Here is a 21,159-nt window from a genome sequence, read left to right on the forward strand (position 1 = left end):
CCATCTGTTTGGTTACTAAAGCACCTTATACCACCCACCACTGCGACCTGTATGCTCTAGTCGGCTGGTCCTCGCTACATATTTGTCGCCAGACCCACTGGCTCCAGGTCTTCTACAAGTCCATGCTAGGTAAAGCTCCGTCTTATCTCAGTTCACTGGTCACGATGGCAACACCCACCCGTAGCACGTGCTCCTGCAGGTGTATCTCACTGATCATCCCTAAAGCCAACACCTCATTTGGCCGCCTTTCCTTCCAGTTCTCTGCTGCCTGTGACTGGAACGAATTGCAAAAATAGCTGAAGTTGGAGACTTTTATCTCCCTCACCAACTTTAAACATCTGCTATCTGAGCAGCTAACCGATCGCTGCAGCTGTACATAGTCCATCGGTAAATAGCTCACCCAATTTACCTACCTCATCCCTGTACGGTTTTTATTTATTTACTTTTCTGCTCTTTTGCACAGCAGTATCTCTACCTGCACATGACCATCTGATCATTTATCACTCCAGTTAATCTGCTGAAATTGTAATTATTCGCCTACCTCCTCATGCCTTTTGCACACAATGTATATAGACTATTTTTTTCTACTATGTTATTGACTTGTTTATTGTTTACTCCATGTGTAACTCTGTGTTGCTGTCTGTTCACACTGCTATGCTTTATCTTGGCCAGGTCGCAGTTGTAAATGAGAACTTGTTCTCAACTAGCCTACCTGGTTAAATAAAGGTGAAATAAAAAATAAAATAAAACCTGGGTCGTGTTCAATACAAAACCAATAAAATACAGGCTCGCAAGTTGAAATCTGTTCATTTATTACTTCACAAAGAGAAGCACCCCAAAAACATCAGTGAAATCACTTAAAGAGATTCTCCGGTACTTGTGTATACTTTTTAGCCAGTAGTTCTGAAAGTAATGCTCACGAGCCAAAAGTGGTCCCCGGAAATTGCGTACTACGTCACATATGTGCAGATATGTGCACCACGTCATTGCTCGCTCTCTCTCTTGCTCTGCTGTTTGTGCATCTTGCTAACTGTCACTCAAATGGCGAGGGGCTAAAAGCTCATTGGCTGAACCTCGTTGCTAGGGGGCTTTCCCGCGTGGGTGAAAAAGTATGGAAAATGGCGCCACACAGCTTCCAGAAAACAGTCGCTTTCAAACTCTGGGTTTTGTGGCTAATTGAGGCAAGACAGTAATTATGCATGTATGAACCACACATTGACACATCCAACCCAAAGCGGGCGGTTGAAAAAAATACTTCTTTGTCATCAAAGTTCCGGAGTATGTCTTTAAATATGACATTTTCTATTCAAAGCCTATTTATAATACATTGTTTTGGATCCTCTTACATTCTCTTCACCACATTGGCCCGCATAATATGATCTTATTATTACAAATGTTATAAGATCAGTGATAATAATGGATGTTCTCACACACAGCGGTGGAAATATGTGAAAGTTGCTGTATTCATAAAGCATCTCAGAGTAGCAGTACTGATCTAGGATCAGGTCCCCTCCCCGTCCATGTTATCTAATTCATTATGATCTAAAAGGCAAAACAGATCCTAGATCACCACTCCTACTCTCATAGTTGGAGAGCAATTGTGATGTGGATGAACCAAATGTTATTTTTCGGGATGCGCAAATCAAATAAATAGCAAAGCAACTCTCAAATCTTAAAAATATCAGAGAACATCCAACAAGCATATGCAGCAAAACTATGGCTTTACATTCTCATAGTGCATTTCAGGCTTCTATAGGTACTACGCATACCCGAGTGCCAGTCTGTTCGTGCTATCATGTCAACTTCTTTTCACTTATTGTCATGCCATGTTTGGCTTGACAATGAGCAATGGAGTTGGCAAGAGCACAAACAGATCTGGGACCAGGCTAGCACAAAAAAAGACTTGCTTCCCAGGCACTTACAATAAAGCACACACATTTCATTTATGAATAATTCAATTCATTATTACATGACAGTATTATCTTTTAGATTCAAGCGCTACTACATACACACTATGTCTCCATCCCAAATGGCACCCCATATCCTATATAGTGTATATAGTGCATTACTTTTGACCATAGCCCCCATAGGGCTATGGTCAAAAGTCGTGCACAATATAAGGAATAGGGTGCCATTTGGGATGTTCTGTACTCTAAATAAAATAGCCTAGAAGCCACAATGTACCTGCTAAATGAAGTCCTGCTCCAATGAGGTGGTTCTACTGTCGTTGTCATGGGGACAGTGATATTGGGGTTCAGGTGCATCCATCTTACTTCATACAGTACTGTTAACTGTAAATGCTGTTTTATTTGACCTCATGCAGTATTGTTAACTGTAAATAATGTTTTGTTTTTAAACACTGAGCACGGTTGGTTGGTCAGATTCAACCAGCTTTTGGAGTTGATTTGAGCAACACATCTGTATATGATTTTCTCTCATATGGTAATGTTAACTGTAAATACTGTTTAAAATTTCAAGACGGTTGGCTGGTTGGTTCTCCAGATTGAATCAGGTTTCGACAAGTGCTCTTTCTTTCCCACGTTTATACAAATAAATACTTTTCTGTAAAACTAATCTACAACTCTCTGTAAAAGCTCACGTGTAATAGCTGACCTTAAAGGTTTCGGTGATAGGTACTGATTTGGCATTTCTATATAACTATACAGACATTTCACGTTCCAATTTCATGATATGCAACAAGTTCAATAACATGATTCTCTAAAAACAAAGTTCCATCAGTATTGTTACAAACTAGGCTGTGCCTGCACAACACCTCACACACCGTACCACTGTCCTGAACTTAGCGATGATTGGCTGAAATGACAACGGCTAATGATGTCATCTCAAAACATAGGTTGTGTCCCACATGGCACCCAATTTCCTATGTAGTATACTGCCTTTGAACAGGGCCCATATGGTTCTGGTCAAAAGTAGTGCACTATATAGGAAATAGGGTGCCATTTGGGACTCATCCCACATTTCGGGTGGACACATTGTGATGCACGGAGACATTTCAAATACTAACTCTGGGATGAACACAGGGACATAGCGGTAGTGACCCAGGGTGTGTCCAAACTTTTACCCTATGGGCCCTGGTTAAATGTAGTGCACTATATAGGGTGCCATTTCAGACACAGCCGCAGACTTGACCAAGTGGGCATAGCACTTAGTGGACTTACAATGACAGGTCTGACATGGACATAAAGGGGACACAGGGAAAGATTTCAGGTGGACATAATGACAGGTCTGACATGGACATAAAGGGGACACAGGGAAAGATTTCAGGTGGACATAATGACAGGTCTGACATGGACATAAAGAAGGGGACACGGGGAAAGATTTCAGGTGGACATAATGACAGGTCTGACATGGACATAAAGAAGGGGACACGGGGAAAGATTTCAGGTGGACATAATGACAGGTCTGACATGGACATAAAGGGGACACAGGGAAAGATTTCAGGTGGACATAATGACAGGTCTGACATGGACATAAAGGGGACACAGGGAAAGATTTCAGGTGGACATAATGACAGGTCTGACATGGACATAAAGGGGACACAGGGAAAGATTGCAGGAGCAGATTGATAGTCAAAATAATATGGATGTGCAGGCCCCATGGGCTGGTGGTCTAGGCACATGGATTTGGAAACTGAGGTTCCCTTTCCTCAGCATTCCCACTTTGTCTCCTCCTAATCTGTATTCTCCGCTGGATGTACAGACAAAATAAAGACAAGTATAGATACAGGGAGGGAACCGGGAAAGACAAACAAACACTGTCTGATAAAATATTACTACCAGACTGGCTGCTAGGCCTAAATGAATGAAGTGACTGTGGTGTGGTTGGGTGGGGGAGGTAGTTCAACGTTACACCAGCCAATCTGATGGCGAAAGAGATTCCGTTCCTGTCTACTACAGAATACTGAGAGCTGTGCTTCCGGTTGGTTGAAGGGTGACCTGAAATGGTACTAATAACCTTCATGTAATTTTTGGTCATCGGAAATATTATTGCTTAGTTATTGAATTGCCGAACCTCGATTTCCATTGAGATTTCCATGTTTTTAATTCAAATAAATATGAGTTAAATGTATATTTTAGGATTTCTTTGGCATTTCATACCTAAAACAGTCATGAGTATATTGAGTGTGCATTTTGATGTCAAATTAAAAACGGATTAAGGGCGACATGGACCCAAGTCCAAACTCCTGTGCACAACATTGTCATCACTGTCCTTGTTGAAAATGACAACCATCAATGTCATCATCATGACGATGGTCTATAATGATATTTTACAATTAACGACGATGATATTTGACTGTTAGTTCGGTCAAGATTCTTAGGCTTAATTGCTGAGATGTCCATTAGTATGGTTTTTGGTATGGCCATTTTCTGATTGCCTTAAGGTTTCTCTCTCTCTTTCTGATTGGTTAGCGGCCTCCCTCTCACGCTTCTCCACCTTCTCTCGCATCAGGTTCCTACGGTGATAGATCAGGTATCCAGGCAACAGGAATCCAGCCAATGAGGCAATGAGCAGGCTCAGGTTGATCTGTTGATTGGAGGATAGAGTTAGTCAGAGAAAGAACGTGTTTGAGACATACTTTTCTAATAAATCTAAATTTTCTGTTTCTGTCCATTCACATGAATCAGTTTGAATTAATTTGCCTTATAATCTCAGTAGTATGTATGTGACCTGTGTGTGTGTGTATGCTCTCCGTGCGTGTGTGTGTGTCTGTGTGGCCTCACCCAGTAGGGGTCTCCTCCCAGGTGTCCCACCATGATGACGAAGAGAGGCTGCTGGAGGAGAGCGAACAGCGCGCTGATCATCGACTGCATCCCCGTCAATGTCCCAAAGTGATTGGACGGATATCTGGAAGGGGCGGGATGTGATGGTTACCTCTCCAATCAAAACTGACTGTACCATACTTAACCAAAACAGACACCTTACCTGTAGCACCAATGTTTAGTTAAGAGAATGCATATTTTAAGGTTTAAAGTCCCTGTGCCTATTGATATGTAACAGTGTTTTCCAAATTGTGTAACAAACCATTCTCAAAACTCTGACACACACACACACCTACGAATCTAACTGAGACGATCATAGCGTGGGTGTAATATGCTGGAAAGCAAAAGTCCAACAAAGTGTTTAGTTGACGTTGTAATGCACTTACACGGCAGCATAGAGTCCTCCGGCACAGGAGTGGACGAAACCTCTGACCATGGTGTGGACGATGAAGGAAATTATCTGGGAGGGAGGGAAAGAGAGAAAAAGGAGAGAGAAAGAGAAAGTGGGGTAGTAGGAAAATAAAAGGATAGGTGGGTGGAGAGGAAGAGAAATAGTTGATTTTATTTGAATTTAAAAACACAACACAACCACACGTGGATACTGCTGCATTTTAAAATCATCAAGGATAACACAAACAAATTCCACTGTGGTCCTCTTGAAAATAAATGAAAACTAAATATATACACAAAAAAAATACATAATCTCATCAATCGAGAGAAGACAGTAAAAGGAATCAAATAGACCAATAACATTCATTAATACTATTATACTTTCTCTTAGCCTGTTCTGTTTTAAAGCATTAACATTTTCTTAAGGTTTGGCCTTAAAACTCCAAAGTGCAGGGATGGGTTTTATTTGGTTACAGCAAACCAAAGATAGATCCTGTAGCAGTGTTCATTCCGTCAACAGAAATAGTGACTAAAATAAAAAAATATTCAGTGACACTATAACTGACCAAATAGACCCAGAAAAAACTATAAGTAAACAAAACAATTCATTTCAGTTGACTGAAACGAGACAAGTTGAAATTATCTTTGACTAAAATCTGACCTCTAAGTGGACTGGACACTAGATTTTGGAGAGATTGAGAGCTTTTCAGTGATAACGACAATTAATATTAGCAGCACAGATGTGCAGCGCGGTTCTGTTAAGCAGTGTGAAGGACACATCACACCCAGCAAACACAGCCTCCACTCAGGCGCCACCTCCGATTATACACCACCATTCAAAAGTTTGAGGTCACTTAGAAATGTCCTTGTTTTTTAAAGAAAAGCAATTTTTTTTGTACATTAAAATAACATCAAATTGATCAGAAATACAGTGTAGACATTGTTAATGTTGTAAATGACTATTGTAGCTGGAAACGGCTGAATTTTATGGAATATCTACATAGGCGTACAGAGACCCATTATCAGCAACCATCACTCTTGTGTTTCAATGGCACGTTGTGTCAGCTAATCCAAGTTTATCATTTTAAAAGGCTAATTGATCATTAGAAAACCTTTTTGCAATTATGTTAGCACAGCTGAAAACTTGATTAAAGTAGCAATACAACTGGCCTTCTTTAGACTAGTTGAGTATCTGGAGCATCAGCATTTGAGGGTTCGATTACAGGCTCAAAATGGCCAGAAACAAAGAACTTTCTTCTGAAACTTGTCAGTCTATTCTTGTTCTGAGAAATGAAGGCTATTCCGTGCGAGAAATTTCCAAGAAACTGAAGATCTTGTGCAAAGCTGTGTACTACTCCCTTCACAGAACAGAGCAAACTGGCTCTAACCAGAATAGAAAGAGGAGTGGGAGGCCCTGGGTCACAACTGAGCAAGAGAACAAGTACATTAGAGTGTCTAGTTTGAGAAACAGGTGCCTCACAAGTCCTCAACTGGCAGCTTTATTAAATAGTACCCGCAAACACCAGTCTCAGCGTCAACAGTGAAGAGGTGACTGCGGGATGCTGGCCTTCCAGACAGATTTGCAAAGAAAAAGCAATATCTCAGACTGGCAAATAAAAAGACAAGATTAAGATGGGCAAAAAAACAGACACTGGACAGAGGAACTCTGCCTAGACGGCCAGCATCGTGGAGTTGCCTCTTCACTGTTGATGTTGAGACGGGTACTATTTAATGAAGCTGCCACTTAAGTACTTGTGAGGCATCTGACGCTCGTCAGATGTGGCAAGGCTTGCAAACTATCCCTCAGGTCCCTCAGGGGTGTGTGCTCAGTCCCCTCCTGTACTCCCTGTTCACTCATGACTGCAAGGCTAGGCACAACTCCAACACCATCATTAAGTTGTGCTGATGACACAACAGTGGTAGGCCTGATCACAGACGAGACAGCCTATAATCAAATCAAATTATATTTGTCACATACACATGGTTAGCAGATGTTAATGCGAGTGTAGCGAAATGCTTGTGCTTCTAGTTCCGACAATGCAGTAATAACCAACGAGTAATCTAACCTAACAGTTTCACAACAACTACCTTATACACACAAGTGTAAAGGGATGAAGAATATGTACATAAAGATATATGAATGAGTGATGGTACAGAGCGGCATAGGCAAGATGCAGTTGATGGTATCGAGTACAGTATATACATATTAGATGAGTAATGTAGGGTATGTAAACATTATATTAAGTGTTTAAAGTGGCTAGTGATACAGGTCAGAGACCTGGCCATGTGGTGCCAGGACAACAACCTCTCCCTCAACTTGATCAAGACAAAGGAGATGATTGTGAACTACAGGAAAAGGAGGACCGAGCATGTCCGCATGCTCATTGACAGGGCTGTAGTGGAGCAAGTTGAGATCTTCACATTTCTTGGTGTCCACATCACCAACAAACTAACATGGTCCAAGCACACCAAGACAGTCGTGAAGAGGGCACAACAAAACATATTCCCCCTTAGGAGACTGAAAAGATTTGTCATGGGTCCTCAGATCCTCGAAAGCTTCTACAGCTGCACCATCGAGAGCATCCTGACTGCTCGGCCTCCGACCGCAAGCCATCCAGGACCTCTATACCAGGCGGTGTCAGAGGAAGGCCCTAAAAATTGGCAAAGACTCCAGCCACCCTAGTCATAGACTGTTCTCTCTGCTACCGCACGGCAAGCGATACCGGGGCGCCAGGTCTAGGTGCAAGAGGCTTCTAAACAGCTTCTACCCCCAAGCCATGAAACTCCTCAACATCTAATCAAATGGCTACCCAGACTATTTGCACCTCAATTCGGACTCAAGGTTTAGTGACTCGACTACATCACTGGATACGGAAGTATCAAAAGTAAATGTAATTGCTAAAATGTACTTTAAATATCAAAAGTAAAAGTATGAATAATTTCAAATTCCTTATATACGCAAACAAGACCACACCATTTTCTTTTTTTTTTTTTAAACATTTGCGGCCAAGAGTGTGCAAAGCTGTCATCAAGGCAAAGGGTGTCTAGTTGAAGATTTTCTCAAATATAAAATATGATTTCATTTGTTTAACACTTTTTTGGTTACTACATGATTCCATGTGTGTTATTTCATAGTTTTGGTGGTCTTCGCTATTATTCTACAATGTAGAAAATAGTAAAAATATAAGAAAAACCCTTGAATGAGTAGGTGTTGTAGTGGAGAAGGTGGAAAGTTTAGTTCCTCGGCATACACGTCACGGACAAACTGAAATGGTCCACCCACACAGACAGTGTGGTGAAGAAGGCGCAATAGCGCCTCTTCAACCTCAGGAGGCTGAAGAAATGTGGCTTGTCATCTAAAACACTCACAAACTTTTACAGATGCACAATCGAGAGCATCCTGTCGGGCTGTATCACCACCTGGTACGGCAATTTCACTACCCTCTCAAGAGGGTAGTGCGGTCTGCACAATGCATCACCGGCACAAACTACCTGCCCTCCAGGACACCTACAGCACCTGATGTCACAGGAAGGCCAAAAAGATCATCAAGGATAACAACTACCTGAGCCACTGCCTGTTCATCCCTACTATCATTGTAACGGTCTTCTTCCTCCTCTGATGAGGAGTAGTAGGAAGGATCGGAGGACCAATTCGCAGGGTGGTAAGTGTTCATGATACTTTTAATAGAACACAGAAAAATACTAAATAACAACATGAAACAACAAAAAAAAAACGAAACAGTTCCGTGTGGAACACACAGACACAGAAAATAATCACCCACAAATCAAGGGTGAACACAGGCTGCCTAAGTATGGTTCTCAATCAGGGACAACGATTGACAGCTGCCTCTGATTGAGAACCATGCCAGGCCAAACACAGAAATACCAACTCATAGAAAAACAAACATAGACAACCCACCCAACTCACGCCCTGACCATACTAAAACAAAGACATAACAAAAAAAACTAAGGTCAGAACGTGACAATCATCCAGAAGGCGAGGTCAGTACAGGTGCATCAAAGCTGGGACCGAGAGACTGAAAAACAGCTTCTATCTCAAGGCCATCAGACTGTTAAACAGCCATCACTAACATAGAGAGGCTGCTGCCAACATACAGACTCAAATCTCTGGCCACTTAAATAAATGGACTTAATAAAGGAATCACTAGTCACTTTAAATAACACCACTTTAATAATGTTTACATATCCTACATTACTCATCTCATATGGATATACTGTGCTCTATACCATCTACTGCATCTTGCCTATGTAGCGCACCATCGCTCATCCATATATATATATATTCTATTCATCCCTTTACATTTGTGTGTTATAAGGTAGTTGTTGTGAATTTGTTAGATTACTTGTTAGATATTACTCCATAGTCGGAACTAGAAACACAAGCATTTCGCTACACTCGCATTAACATCTGCTAACCATGTATATGTGACCAATCGAATTTGATTTGCTGTCTCTTTTATAACTAATGATTAATAATAGTTAAAGCTCAGAAACCAAACCTATCAATAGGACAAGGCTATGTATGTGTGTGCACATGGAAGTAAGTGACTTATGTTGACTATAGGTTAATGAGGCGATACAAATGTGATGTGACTAAAAATGAAAGGGCATTTAGTTGACTAAAATAACGCACCGTTTTCAGCATTTTGACTATAACTAGACTAAATCATTATTCAACTGACAAATGTGATTAAGACTAAAATATATTCTTGTAAAAATGCTCAAATGAACACTGACATGTAGCCAGGGTTCTTGTCACAAGGCGAGTTATCAGCATTTTATGTTTGTTTACCTGTACAGGGGTCGGTAGGGAGGCATGGTCATGTGACTGTGTTCCTACCTGTATTGGGCCACGTTCAGTAGGGAAATGTTGTGGAACGTTGCAGATCAAAATATCACAAATAGAGCTGATGTGATTCCTTTTTTACATTTCAGAGAGAGGCAAGTTTGTCTATATAATATATTCCTATCGAAACGTTCCACAACGCTGTGTCCTGCTGAGCGCACCCCGGGTGAGGTGTGTGAGGTAGAGGTAGGGTCATGTGGTTGTCTTCTTACCTGTACAGGCAGGTTGTCTAGCATCTGGATGACTCCGAAGATGACCAGTAGAACGTTGGTGATGATGAAAGCGCGGATGGCATTGGTCAGTTTCTGGATCTTCCTGTCTCTCTTCGGGGGTTCAAGTTGGCTGGAGAGAAGAGGTCAGGGACAAATGAAATAAAAAAGCATCAGGAAAATACCAAGGGTTGTGTTTGTTAGGGAACGCTACAGAAAACATTTTTAAAAATGTTTGCAATGGAAATGTTGTTTTTTTTACTCCGTTTTCTTTAGTTAATGTCTAATGAACACAACCCTGCTCTCTCTCAGCATGTCATGCTTGGTCTCCTCTGAATTATTTCTCCCTTAAAGAAAGCTGAGTGACCAATATTTGTCAAACGCTGTCCATCTCTCCATAGGGATGAACAGCTTATGTCGCCAGCTAGTGGTGATTTTGTATTAATGCATCCCAGGCACCAATAGACACATAAAAGGACATGCAGTTTACTAGGGGGGGGGGGGGGGCAGGAATGACTAGGTGAATGTGTTTAAAATACCTCGGGCCCAGATATTTTCTTAGTGGGCTGTAAGTGTAAACACTGTCCAATCAGCATGATGGATGAGATAAGTGGTTTATAACCGAAGTTCCTATGTTCTCTCTCTCTCTCTCTTAATTCCGGTCTCTCTCTGTTTCACTCTCACTCCCTCTCTGTCACACGTGCATGCACACACGCACACCTCTGGTCTACGTCGCACTCCTTCATCCTCCAGTCCATGATGTAGCCAATCAGAGGACAGGTGAGGAGGCAGAGCAGCTGCAGGGAGCCAAACACTGACGAGTAGAAACCCACTGAGGAGAGGAGACCCACGGTCAGAAAACACACACGTACGTAGGTGCGCACATACACAGTCACTAAACAGTACAACACACACAGGCCCTCTCGCTCTCTCTCACAAACCCGAACGCACGCACACATTCACAAACACACAACTCTCCACACACACAATGGAATGTTCCAATGGAATGTCTCATTCTCTCACCTTGTTGTTCTGCCTCCATCAATAGATCCTTAGAGGCTGAAAACAGAAAACACACAGAAAGTCATGGAAGTCCCAAATTCCCACCCACTAACATCATAACAAATCACATATGCCATTCTCCTACAACTGTGACCATTCAGTGCCACAGATATCAGTGCCACAGATATTCAAGTCAATTGTTTTTTTACAGCGCATTTCACGTCTCAATATACTTTACAAAAAAAAAAGATTCAGATGTGGCAGACTGACCTCTGCGCTCACATTTTGTGTCACGTCACTTAATATGGGAAACAAAATGTGGGCCATTACCAAAATCAGTCTTGTTTCACCAGGCTAATGTGACAGTGCCCACAACTTAAAACCGTTACAAGTGATTGGTCCTTACGGTGTGGGTCTCCGTGGGTAACCAGGAATTCCAGCATCCTGTTCATGGCGCCCATAAAGAAGATGATGCGCAGCTGGGTCATTGCCATGGTGATGAGACTCCACAGGAAGATGGGCGAGCAGACTGAACTACGAAACGGAGGGCCACCTGTCAGGGGAAAGAAGGGGCGGTGGTAAGAATTAAACATGAGATAATGATACTTGGGTAAGTTACTTTGTCAATTTGTTAACACATTTTTATAAAAAAGTTGAACATATAGATTTTATAGTAGGGTTGAGCTCAATACCGTCCATTGATTCATTCTGGTTGGTGAGTGAAGCCCTGGAAGACCAGCTCTGACCGGTTCTGACCAGTTCCATTTAACTGTATCCGGTTCTAAGCAGTTATGTCTAGCTCTGACTGGTTCTCTAACAAGCTCTATCTGGTTCGAACCGTTTTTGTTGTGACCCTATGCTATTCCTCACCCTGTGTCTGTTCTCCAGGTGGGAGGTGCTCTGACGAGGGATCTGGCTCCTGCTGCTTCGGAGCCATCTTCTCTCCCAACGTGGTCACATGACTGTAGAATCTGTCCCCCGTCACCTTGTCATCCATCACCATGCCACTCAGCTTCACCTCCTTGCTGAGGGAGCAAGGAGAGAGAGAAGGGGAAGGAAGTGAAGTGACGTGAGTGAGTGAGTGAGTGAGTAATTGGAGCAATGGAGAAAGAAAACCTCCCTCTGTAATTCAATGATTTGGGTTACTGTAACAGTCTATAACATTAGAGTTACGTCATGTAATGTTGTGTTATTATAGTAACGTTGCCATGGATACTGACGTGTAGCTGATCTCCTCGGGTGCGGGGAAAGCCTCCATCGGCCAATTAAGGAAGCAGTTGAGGAAGACGAGACCGGCTAGCCCCGACCACACCCACATGATCACCCTGAAGGACACACCTAGATCATAGATCAACTGGAGAGAAGAAACAGAGGGAGGGAGAGAGAGAAGTACGGGAAAGAGTTTAGCAAATTGAACTATAATATATCACAATATCAAATAAAGCCATCACGTAATGCCTTTCTGTGAAACCTCAATCAATCAATCAATCAATCAATCAATCAATCAGCATTTGTCACAAGGTGCTTACCGTAACAAACACTGACCTAAACTCCCAGAGGGAACTGAGGAGTAACTCTCCTACCTTGACTCCAGGGAATGTGACGGCTGAAGAGGCGTAGGAGCCGATCATTAGAGACAGGATGGTGGAGCGCACGTTCCCAAACATGTTGGGTAACTAGGAGACAGAGAGAAGGGGAGAGAGAGGGGAGAGACAGCAAGAGAGACAGAGAGAGAAGAGAGAGAGAGAGAGGAGAGACAGCAAGAGAGACAGAGAGAGAGAGAGAGAGAGAGAGAGAGAGAGAGAGAGAGAAGAGAGAGAGAGAAACAGAAAGATCACAGGTGAGCACAGTGACTTTATTAATTGAGTCCGTGTACAGTGCCTTCAGAATGTATTCATAACCCTTGACTTATTCCACATTTTGTTGTGTTCAAAATGGATTAAATAGATGTTTCTTTTCCTCACCCATCTACACACATTGCCCCATAATGACAAAGTGAAAACATGTTTTTAGAAAAATTTTCAAACTGATTGAAAATGAAACACAGAAATATCAAATGTACATACAGTGGGGAGTATTTGATACACTGACGATTTTGCAGGTTTTCCTACTTACAAAGCATGTAGAGGTCTGTAATTTTTATCATAGGTACACTTCCCTGGCTGTGTGTTTCGGGTCGTTGTCATGCTGGAAGACCCAGCCACGACCCATCTTCAATGCTCTTACTGAGGGAAGGAGGTTGTTGGCCAAGATCTTGCGATATATGGCCCCATCCATCCTCCCCTCAATACGGTGCAGTCCTCCTGTCCCCTTTGCAGAAAAGCATCCCCAAAGAATGTTTCCACCTCCATGCTTCACGGTTGGGATGGTGTTCTTGGGGTTGTACTCATCCTTCTTCTTCCTTCAAACATGGCGAGTGGAGTTTAGACCAAAAAGCTATATTTTTGTCTCATCAGACCACATGACCTTCTCCCATTCCTCCTCTGGATCATCCAGATGGTCATTGGCAAACTTCAGACGGGCCTGGACATGCGCTGGCTTGAGCAGGGGGACCTTGCGTGCGCTGCAGGATTTTAATCCATGATGGCGTAGTGTGTTACTAATGGTTTTCTTTGAGACTGTTTTCCCAGCTCTCTTCAAGTCATTGACCAGGTCCTGCCGTGTAGTTCTGGGCTGATCCCTCACCTTCCTTATGATCATTGATGCCCCACGAGGTGAGATCTTGCATGGAGCCCCAGACAGAGGGTGATTGACAGTCATCTTGAACTTCTTCCATTTTCTAATAATTGCGCCAACAGTTGTTGCCTTCTCACCAAGCTGCTTGCCTATTGTCCTGTAGTCCATCCCAGCCTTGTGCAGGTCTACAATTTTATCCCTGATGTCCTTACACAGCTCTCTGGCATTGGCCATTGTGGAGAGGTTGGAGTCTGTTTGATTGAGTGTGTGTCTTTTATACAGGTAACAAGTTCAAACAGGTGCAATTAATACAGGTAATGAGTGGAGAACAGGAGGGCTTCTTAAAGAAAAACTAACAGGTCTGTGAGAGCCGGAAGTCTTACTGGTTGGTAGGTGATCAAATACTTATGTCATGCAATAAAATGCAAATTAATAACTTAAAAATCATACAATGTGATTTTCAGGATTTTTGTTTTAAATTCCGTCTTTCACAGTTGAAGTGTACCTATGATAAAAAATACAGACCTCCACATGCTTTGTAAGTAGGAAAACACGCAAAATCGGCAGTGTATCACATACTTGTTCTCCCCACTGTGTCTATTCACAACCCTGAGTCAATTCTTTGTAGAAGTACCTTTGGCAGTGATTACAGCTGTGAGGCTATTTGGGTAAGTCTCTAAGAGCTTTGAACACCTGGATTGTACAATATTTTTCATTATATATTTTTTGTAATTATTCAAGCTCTGTCAAGTTGATTGTTCAAATCAAATCAAATTTTATTGGTCACATACACATGGTTAGCAGATGTTAATGCGAGTGTAGCGAAATGCTTGTGCTTCTAGTTCTGACAGTGCAGTAATACCTAACAAGTAATCCAACAATTTCACAACAACTACCTTATACACACAAGTGTAAAGGAATGAATAAGAATATGTACATATAAATATATGGGTGAGCGATGGCGGAATGGCATAGGCAAGATGCAGTAGATGGTGTAGAATACAGTATATACATATGAGAAGAGTAATGTAGAGTGTGTAAACATTATATAAATTGGCATTGTTTAAAGTGACTAGTGATACATTTATTACACATCATTTTTAATTGTTAAAGTGGCTAGAGATTTGAGTCAGTATGTTGGCAGCAGCCACACAATGTTAGTGATGGCTGTTTAACAGTCTGATGGCCTTGAGATAGAAGCTTTTTGCATGTTTACTTAATTTCCTTGTTGCAAACAGGATGCATGTTTTGGAATATTTGTATTCTGTTCATGCTTCCTTCTTTTCACTCTGTCATTTAGGTTAGTATTGTGGAGTAACTACAATGTTGTGGATCCATCCTCAATTTTCTCCTATCACAACCATTAAACTCCGCAACGGTTTTAAAATCTCCATTGGCCTCATGGTGAAATCTGAGAATTTTCCTTCCTCTCTAGCAACTGTTAGGATGGACACCTGTATCGTTGTAGTGACTGGGTGTATTGATACATCATCCAAAGTGTAATTAATAACTTCACCATGCTCAAAAGGATATTCAGTGTCTGCTTTTTTAAAAAAAATTTTTTTTTTTTTTTTACAATTCTATCAATCGGTGCCGTTCTTTGCGAGGCATTGAAAAACCTTTCTGCTATTTGTGGTTGAATCTGTGCTTGAAATTCACTACTCGATTTAAGGATCTTAGAGATAATTGTATGAGCGTGGTACAGAGATGGGGTAGTCATTCAAAAATCATATTAATCACTATTATTGAACATGCAATTTATGTGATTTGTCAAGCACATTTTTACTCTTTTACTTATTTAGGCTTGCCATAACAAAGGTTGGAATACTTATTGACATTATTATATTATTGACATTATTAAGACATTTCAGCATTACATTTTTTTATAAAATAAAAAAAAAGTTCTACAACCAAGATTCCACTTTGACGTTATGGGGTATTGTGTGTAGATCAGTGACACAACATCTAAATGTAATCCATTTTAAATTCAGGCTCTAACACAACTAAATGTGGGGAAAGAGTGTGAATACCTCCCAAAGGCACTGGAAGTGCTCAAGATGCAATTATACGAAAGTAACACCAGGTGGTGATATGAGCTGATCATCTTTATGGAGAGGGTCCTGACACGCAGCATTGCAACACGTATTAGGTCAGTTACTCTGCAGTTTTAGGTGACACATGCTAGCCTGAGGCAGGGGGAATAGCCTTGCTTTGTATTCACAGCCTCTGACTCGGCATATAATATCACAGTGCTGATTTTAGATGTTTTTTGGTTGCTGGCACTTTTGCAAAACTAGCAGTTTAACTTGGAAAAAGGTAGAAAATATGGACATATGGGGTTATGAATAAACAAATACCACACAAGTTGCCTTGCCTTCTTATTTTCCTCACTCATTCTCTCCCTCCTCTTGTCTCTGTTGGAGGACTTTGTGCAAGTACTGAGTGTCTGCGTGCCAAAAAAATGCATGTGCTGCTGTGAATGTGTGTGTGTGTGTGAGAGAAATTGTGCAGGTGGCACAGTAGAAGCTGCTGAAGTAATGCCCAACACACAAGACACACGCAACAGCTGTGAATTCCCCCCCCCCCCCCCCCCCCCTACGCCGTGCCAACGACTCTGTGCCAGTGCCAGCCTATGCAGATAAAAAGGACACACTGATAATAACACACATCACATCAGGCCATGTCAGCACCACTCTCCCTTTGGAAAACTTCCTGTTTATCACAGCGGGCTTTCCTGGTAGCCTCCAAGCCGCCTGATGTCTCGAGCTCACATGAATGTTTGCTGCACGGAGCGGTAATTAGTCAGGCTACTTTGCTGGTATAAACGCAAGTTAAATATAGTGACAACACCATACTGCATTAGCACACTGAGCTTAAATACATACCAGAATTGTGATGAGATTTCTCTATGGAGGCTTAAATCAAATCTTTGTGATTTAAAAAAAAATTTTTTACATTGTATAAAAAAAGTACAGAGACTCAGAGCTGTTTGCACTTCTCTATGTAGATATGCATTACGATTTGAAGTAGCACCCTATTTGCTATGTAACGCACTACTTTTGACCACTATGTAGGGAATAGGGTGCCATTTCGGATGCAAACTGTGTCAGCTCACACTGTGCCAAGCGGAGCTTAAAGAGATTTATCAAACAGCATTGTGTTAGCCTCTATTTAAAGACGGCGCATAACAACCAGAATCTATGAAGACAGCATCTTTGTAAACAAGTTGTATGAATCCTTCATATCAACAATAACTCTGTGTATCCCTTCACTATCTGTTCAATGAGAATCAGAAAATAGGAAAAGGGTGGGAGTTTTCACTCCTTTAAAAAAAAAAATAGATTCTCCAGATGCTTGGGCAGTTATCTCTAACAATTAAATGCAACATTGTATAAAAAATAAACAGGAAGAAGCCAAACACACACACACACACACACACTTTGACACTCTACTTCAAGATATTTCCTGTTATCCACAACAGTCTCTCTCCCTGTTTCACATCCTTATCACTCCCTCTCCCCCCTCCCAATTTAACCCTGCTGATAGTGACATACTAGCCTGTACCACAGTTTTCCGGACCAAGTGACCCGACCAGAAAAAATCCTACACTCACTATATAGAACCCTTGGGGTTCTGATTAAAGAACCCTACAAAAGGGTTCTATATAGAACCTTAAGGGCTGCTATATGAAGTTATAGAATCATTGTTGGTACTATATGGGAACCTTTTTCTAAGAGTGTAGTTTTAGCCAATAACTAGGGCCTGCAGTTTTCCCTGGTCAGGTCTTGGCAGAGGTACAGATAAAGTCGCCCCATGACCATGACCATTCTCTCTCCAGGGCCTGTAGGTCAGTGTGTGGGTCAGGGCAGAGCTCCAGCTCGTTCTTAATGACCTATCTGAGGTATTCAGGAGCCTCAGCTACATGCCCCCACACACTCTACCATGGACTAACAGACAGAGACAGGCAGACAGAACCAAAGGTTGACATTATTTAGATGGAACGAAAGAGTCAATGACTAGGAGGGAAACGTGTGAGATGTTTGCCATGTCATGCAGGGCTTTACAGTGAGAGGGGTAGAGAGAGAGAGTGAGAGAGAGAGAGAGAGAGAGAGACAGAGAGAGGGGTAGAGAGAGAGAGAGGGGTAGAGAGAGAGGGGTAGAGATACAGAGAGAGGGGTAGAAAGACAGAGAGGGGTATAGAGACAGAGAGAGGGGTAGAGAGACAGAGAGAGGGGTAGAGAGACAGAGAGAGAGGGGTAGAGACAGAGAGAGGGGTAGAGAGACAGAGAGAGAGGGGTAGAGACAGAGAGAGGGGTAGAGAGAGAGTGAGGGGTAGAGAGAGAGTGAGGGGTAGAGAGAGAGTGAGGGGTAGAGAGAGAGAGAGGGGTAGAGAGAGAGAGGGGTAGAAAGACAGAGAGAGGGGTAGAAAGACAGAGAGAGGGCTAGAGACAGAGAGAGGGCTAGAGACAGAGAGAGGGGTAGAGAGACAGAGAGAGGGGTAGAGAGACAGAGAGAGAGGGGTAGAGAGAGAGAGGGGTAGAGAGACAGAGAGAGGGGTAGAGAGACAGAGAGAGGGGTAGAAAGACAGAGAGAGGGGTAGAGAGAGAGGGATAGAGAGACAGAGAGAGAAAGGTAGAGAGACAGAGAGAGAAAGGTAGAGAGACAGAGAGAGGGGTAGAGAGACAGAGAGAGAAAGGTAGAGAGACAGAGAGAGGGGTAGAAAGAGAGAGAGGGGGGTAGAGAGACAGAGAGAGAAAGGTAGAGAGACAGAGAGAGGGGTAGAAAGACAGAGAGAGGGTAGGAGGAAGGGTGAATGAAGATGGGTGAACGAAGATGGCTGAACTCGAGAAAAAACAGGGAGCTTGAAAAACAGAATCGGAACACAACATTCTACAACAAAAACAAAAAGAGGAATGAGATATGTCTCGATTGCCCTGGAGAATGTAAGGTCATATAGCTCAGGTACCTCATATTGACTGACTGACGGATTGATGGACGGACGTGTGATTTAGGTCAATGGAACGAAAGGGCCTTTACCACCTGGAACTACTGACACAGACCAGAGGGTTTACAGTGTGTATATATATAGAGAAAGAGGAAAAGAGATATATATATGAGAGAGAGAGAGGGGTAGAGGGAGATAGACGCGTGTCCTTGTGTGTTTTGGGAAGGGGTGGGGGGCAGGGACGAGGCGTGTCGACAGCCCAGTGATCTGATTGGCCGACAGACGTGTGCCAGAATTTAGAGCCAGAAACAGAACAGCATGTGCCGTGGAGACCCTGAACGACCAACACACACACCCACTATTAATCACGTTTATACGCAAAGAAAAACAAAAATACATACATACTATACAGAAAAAAGTATTAATCCTCCCAAAACAACTGCTAACCAACTGCCAACCATATACAGTAATATAGTGTATAATAGCAATAGCTAAAGTAAGCCTTATACAGTGCATTCTTAAGTGGAAAAAGTTTGGAAACACCAAGACTCTTCCTAGAGTTGGCAGCCTGGCCAAACTGAGCAAAAGGGGAAACCTGATTTCCTCTGTGGAGATGGGAGAACCTTCCAGAAGGAAAACCATCTCTGCAGCCCCCCACCAATCAGGCCTTTATGGTAGAGTGGCCATTCTTGGACTCCAAGAATAAGGTTGTAACGTAATAAAATGTGGAAAAAATCATGGGGTTTAAATACTTTCCGAAGGCACTGCGCAGTGCATTCGGAAAGTATTCAGACCCCTTCTCTTTTTACGCATTTTGTTACTTTACAACCTTCATCTAAAATGGATTAAATAAAACAATTCTGATCAATCTACACACAATACCCATTCGGTGTAGATGGCGACACAATCAGAAGCCTTTATGGGGGTATGAGTCACAGTGGTGCGGCGTGTGTACAGTCGTGGCCAAATGTTGAGGATGACACAAATATTCATTTTCATAAAGTCTGCTGCCTCAGTTTGTATGATGGCAATTTGCATATACTCCAGAATGTTATCAGATGAAGCTGACATGTCAGTGATTCTCTCTTTAGCACAGGTGTGAGTGTTGATGAGGACAAGACTGGAGATCACTCTGTCATGCTGATTGAGTTTGAATAACAGACTGGAAGCTTCAAAAGGAGGGTGGTGCTTGGAATCATTGTTCTTCCTCTGTCAACCATGGTTACCTGCAAGGAAACAAGTGCCGTCATCATTGCGTTGCACAAAAAGGGCTTCAGAGGCAAGGATATTGCTGCTAGTAAGATTACACCGAAATCAACCATTTATCGGATCATCAAGAACTTCAAGGAGAACGGTTCAATTGTTGTGAAGTAGGCTTCAGGGCACTCAAGAAAGTCCAGCAAGCGCCAGGACCGTCTCCTAAAGTTGATTCAGCTGCGGGATCGGGGCACCACCAGTACAGAGCTTGCTCAGGAGTGCATCTGCACGCACAGTGAAGCGAAGACTTTTAGAGGATGGCCTGGTGTCAAGAATGGCAGCAAAGAAGCCACTTCTCTCCAGGGAAAACATCAGGGACAGACTGATATTCTGCAAAAGGTACAGGGATTGGACTGCTGAGGACTGGGGTAAAGGCATTTTCTCTGATGAATCCCCTTTCCGATTGTTTGGGGCATCCGGAAAAACGCTTGTCCGGAGAAGACAAGGTGAGCGCTACCATCAGTCCTGTGTCATGCCAACAGTAAAGCATCCTGAGACCATCTCTCTCACAATTTTGCCTAAGAACACAGCCATGAATAAAGAATGGTACCAACACATCCTCCGAGAGCAACTTCTCCAAACCATCCAGGAACAGTTTGGTGACGAACAATGCCTTTTCCAGCATGATGGAGCACTTTGTCATAAGGAAACAGTGATAACTACGTGGCTCTGGGAACAAAACATTGATATTTTGGGTCCATGGCCAGGAAACTCCCCAGACCTTAATCCTATTGAGAACTTGTGGTCATACCTCAAGAGGCGTGTGGACAAATTCTGACAAACTCCAAGCATTGATTATGCAAGAATGGGCTGCCATCAGTCAGGATGTGGCCCAGAAGTTAATTGACAGCATGACAGGGCGGATTGCAGAGGTCTTGAAAAAGAAGGGTCAACACTGCAAATATTGACTCTTTGCATCAACTTCATGTAATTGTCAATAAAAGCCTTTGACACTTTTGAAATGCTTGTAATTATACTTCAGTATTCCATAGTAACATCTGACAAAAATATATGAAGATACTGAAGAAGCAA

The 21,159-nt window shown here is 42.4% G+C and overlaps 1 protein-coding gene across 1 annotated transcript in view; it reads right to left on the reverse strand.

Moving 5' to 3' along the window:
* Positions 1 to 795: 795 nt before the first annotated feature.
* LOC110534431 (large neutral amino acids transporter small subunit 3) overlaps positions 796 to 21,159 on the reverse strand; it is a 39,260-nt gene continuing 18,896 nt past the window's right edge. The window contains exons 6-15 of the mRNA XM_021619288.2: positions 12,833 to 12,925; positions 12,470 to 12,603; positions 12,120 to 12,274; positions 11,656 to 11,802; positions 11,271 to 11,306; positions 10,968 to 11,079; positions 10,251 to 10,380; positions 5,168 to 5,241; positions 4,743 to 4,866; positions 796 to 4,545 (exon numbers count right to left, since the gene is read on the reverse strand). Coding sequence (XP_021474963.1) covers positions 4,342 to 4,545; positions 4,743 to 4,866; positions 5,168 to 5,241; positions 10,251 to 10,380; positions 10,968 to 11,079; positions 11,271 to 11,306; positions 11,656 to 11,802; positions 12,120 to 12,274; positions 12,470 to 12,603; positions 12,833 to 12,925 — 1,209 coding nt within the window. The 3' untranslated portion in view covers positions 796 to 4,341. The remainder of the gene's footprint in view (positions 4,546 to 4,742; positions 4,867 to 5,167; positions 5,242 to 10,250; positions 10,381 to 10,967; positions 11,080 to 11,270; positions 11,307 to 11,655; positions 11,803 to 12,119; positions 12,275 to 12,469; positions 12,604 to 12,832; positions 12,926 to 21,159) is intronic.

The sequence above is a fragment of the Oncorhynchus mykiss genome, chromosome 10, assembly GCF_013265735.2.
Source record: "Oncorhynchus mykiss isolate Arlee chromosome 10, USDA_OmykA_1.1, whole genome shotgun sequence".
Lineage (NCBI taxonomy): Eukaryota > Metazoa > Chordata > Actinopteri > Salmoniformes > Salmonidae > Oncorhynchus > Oncorhynchus mykiss.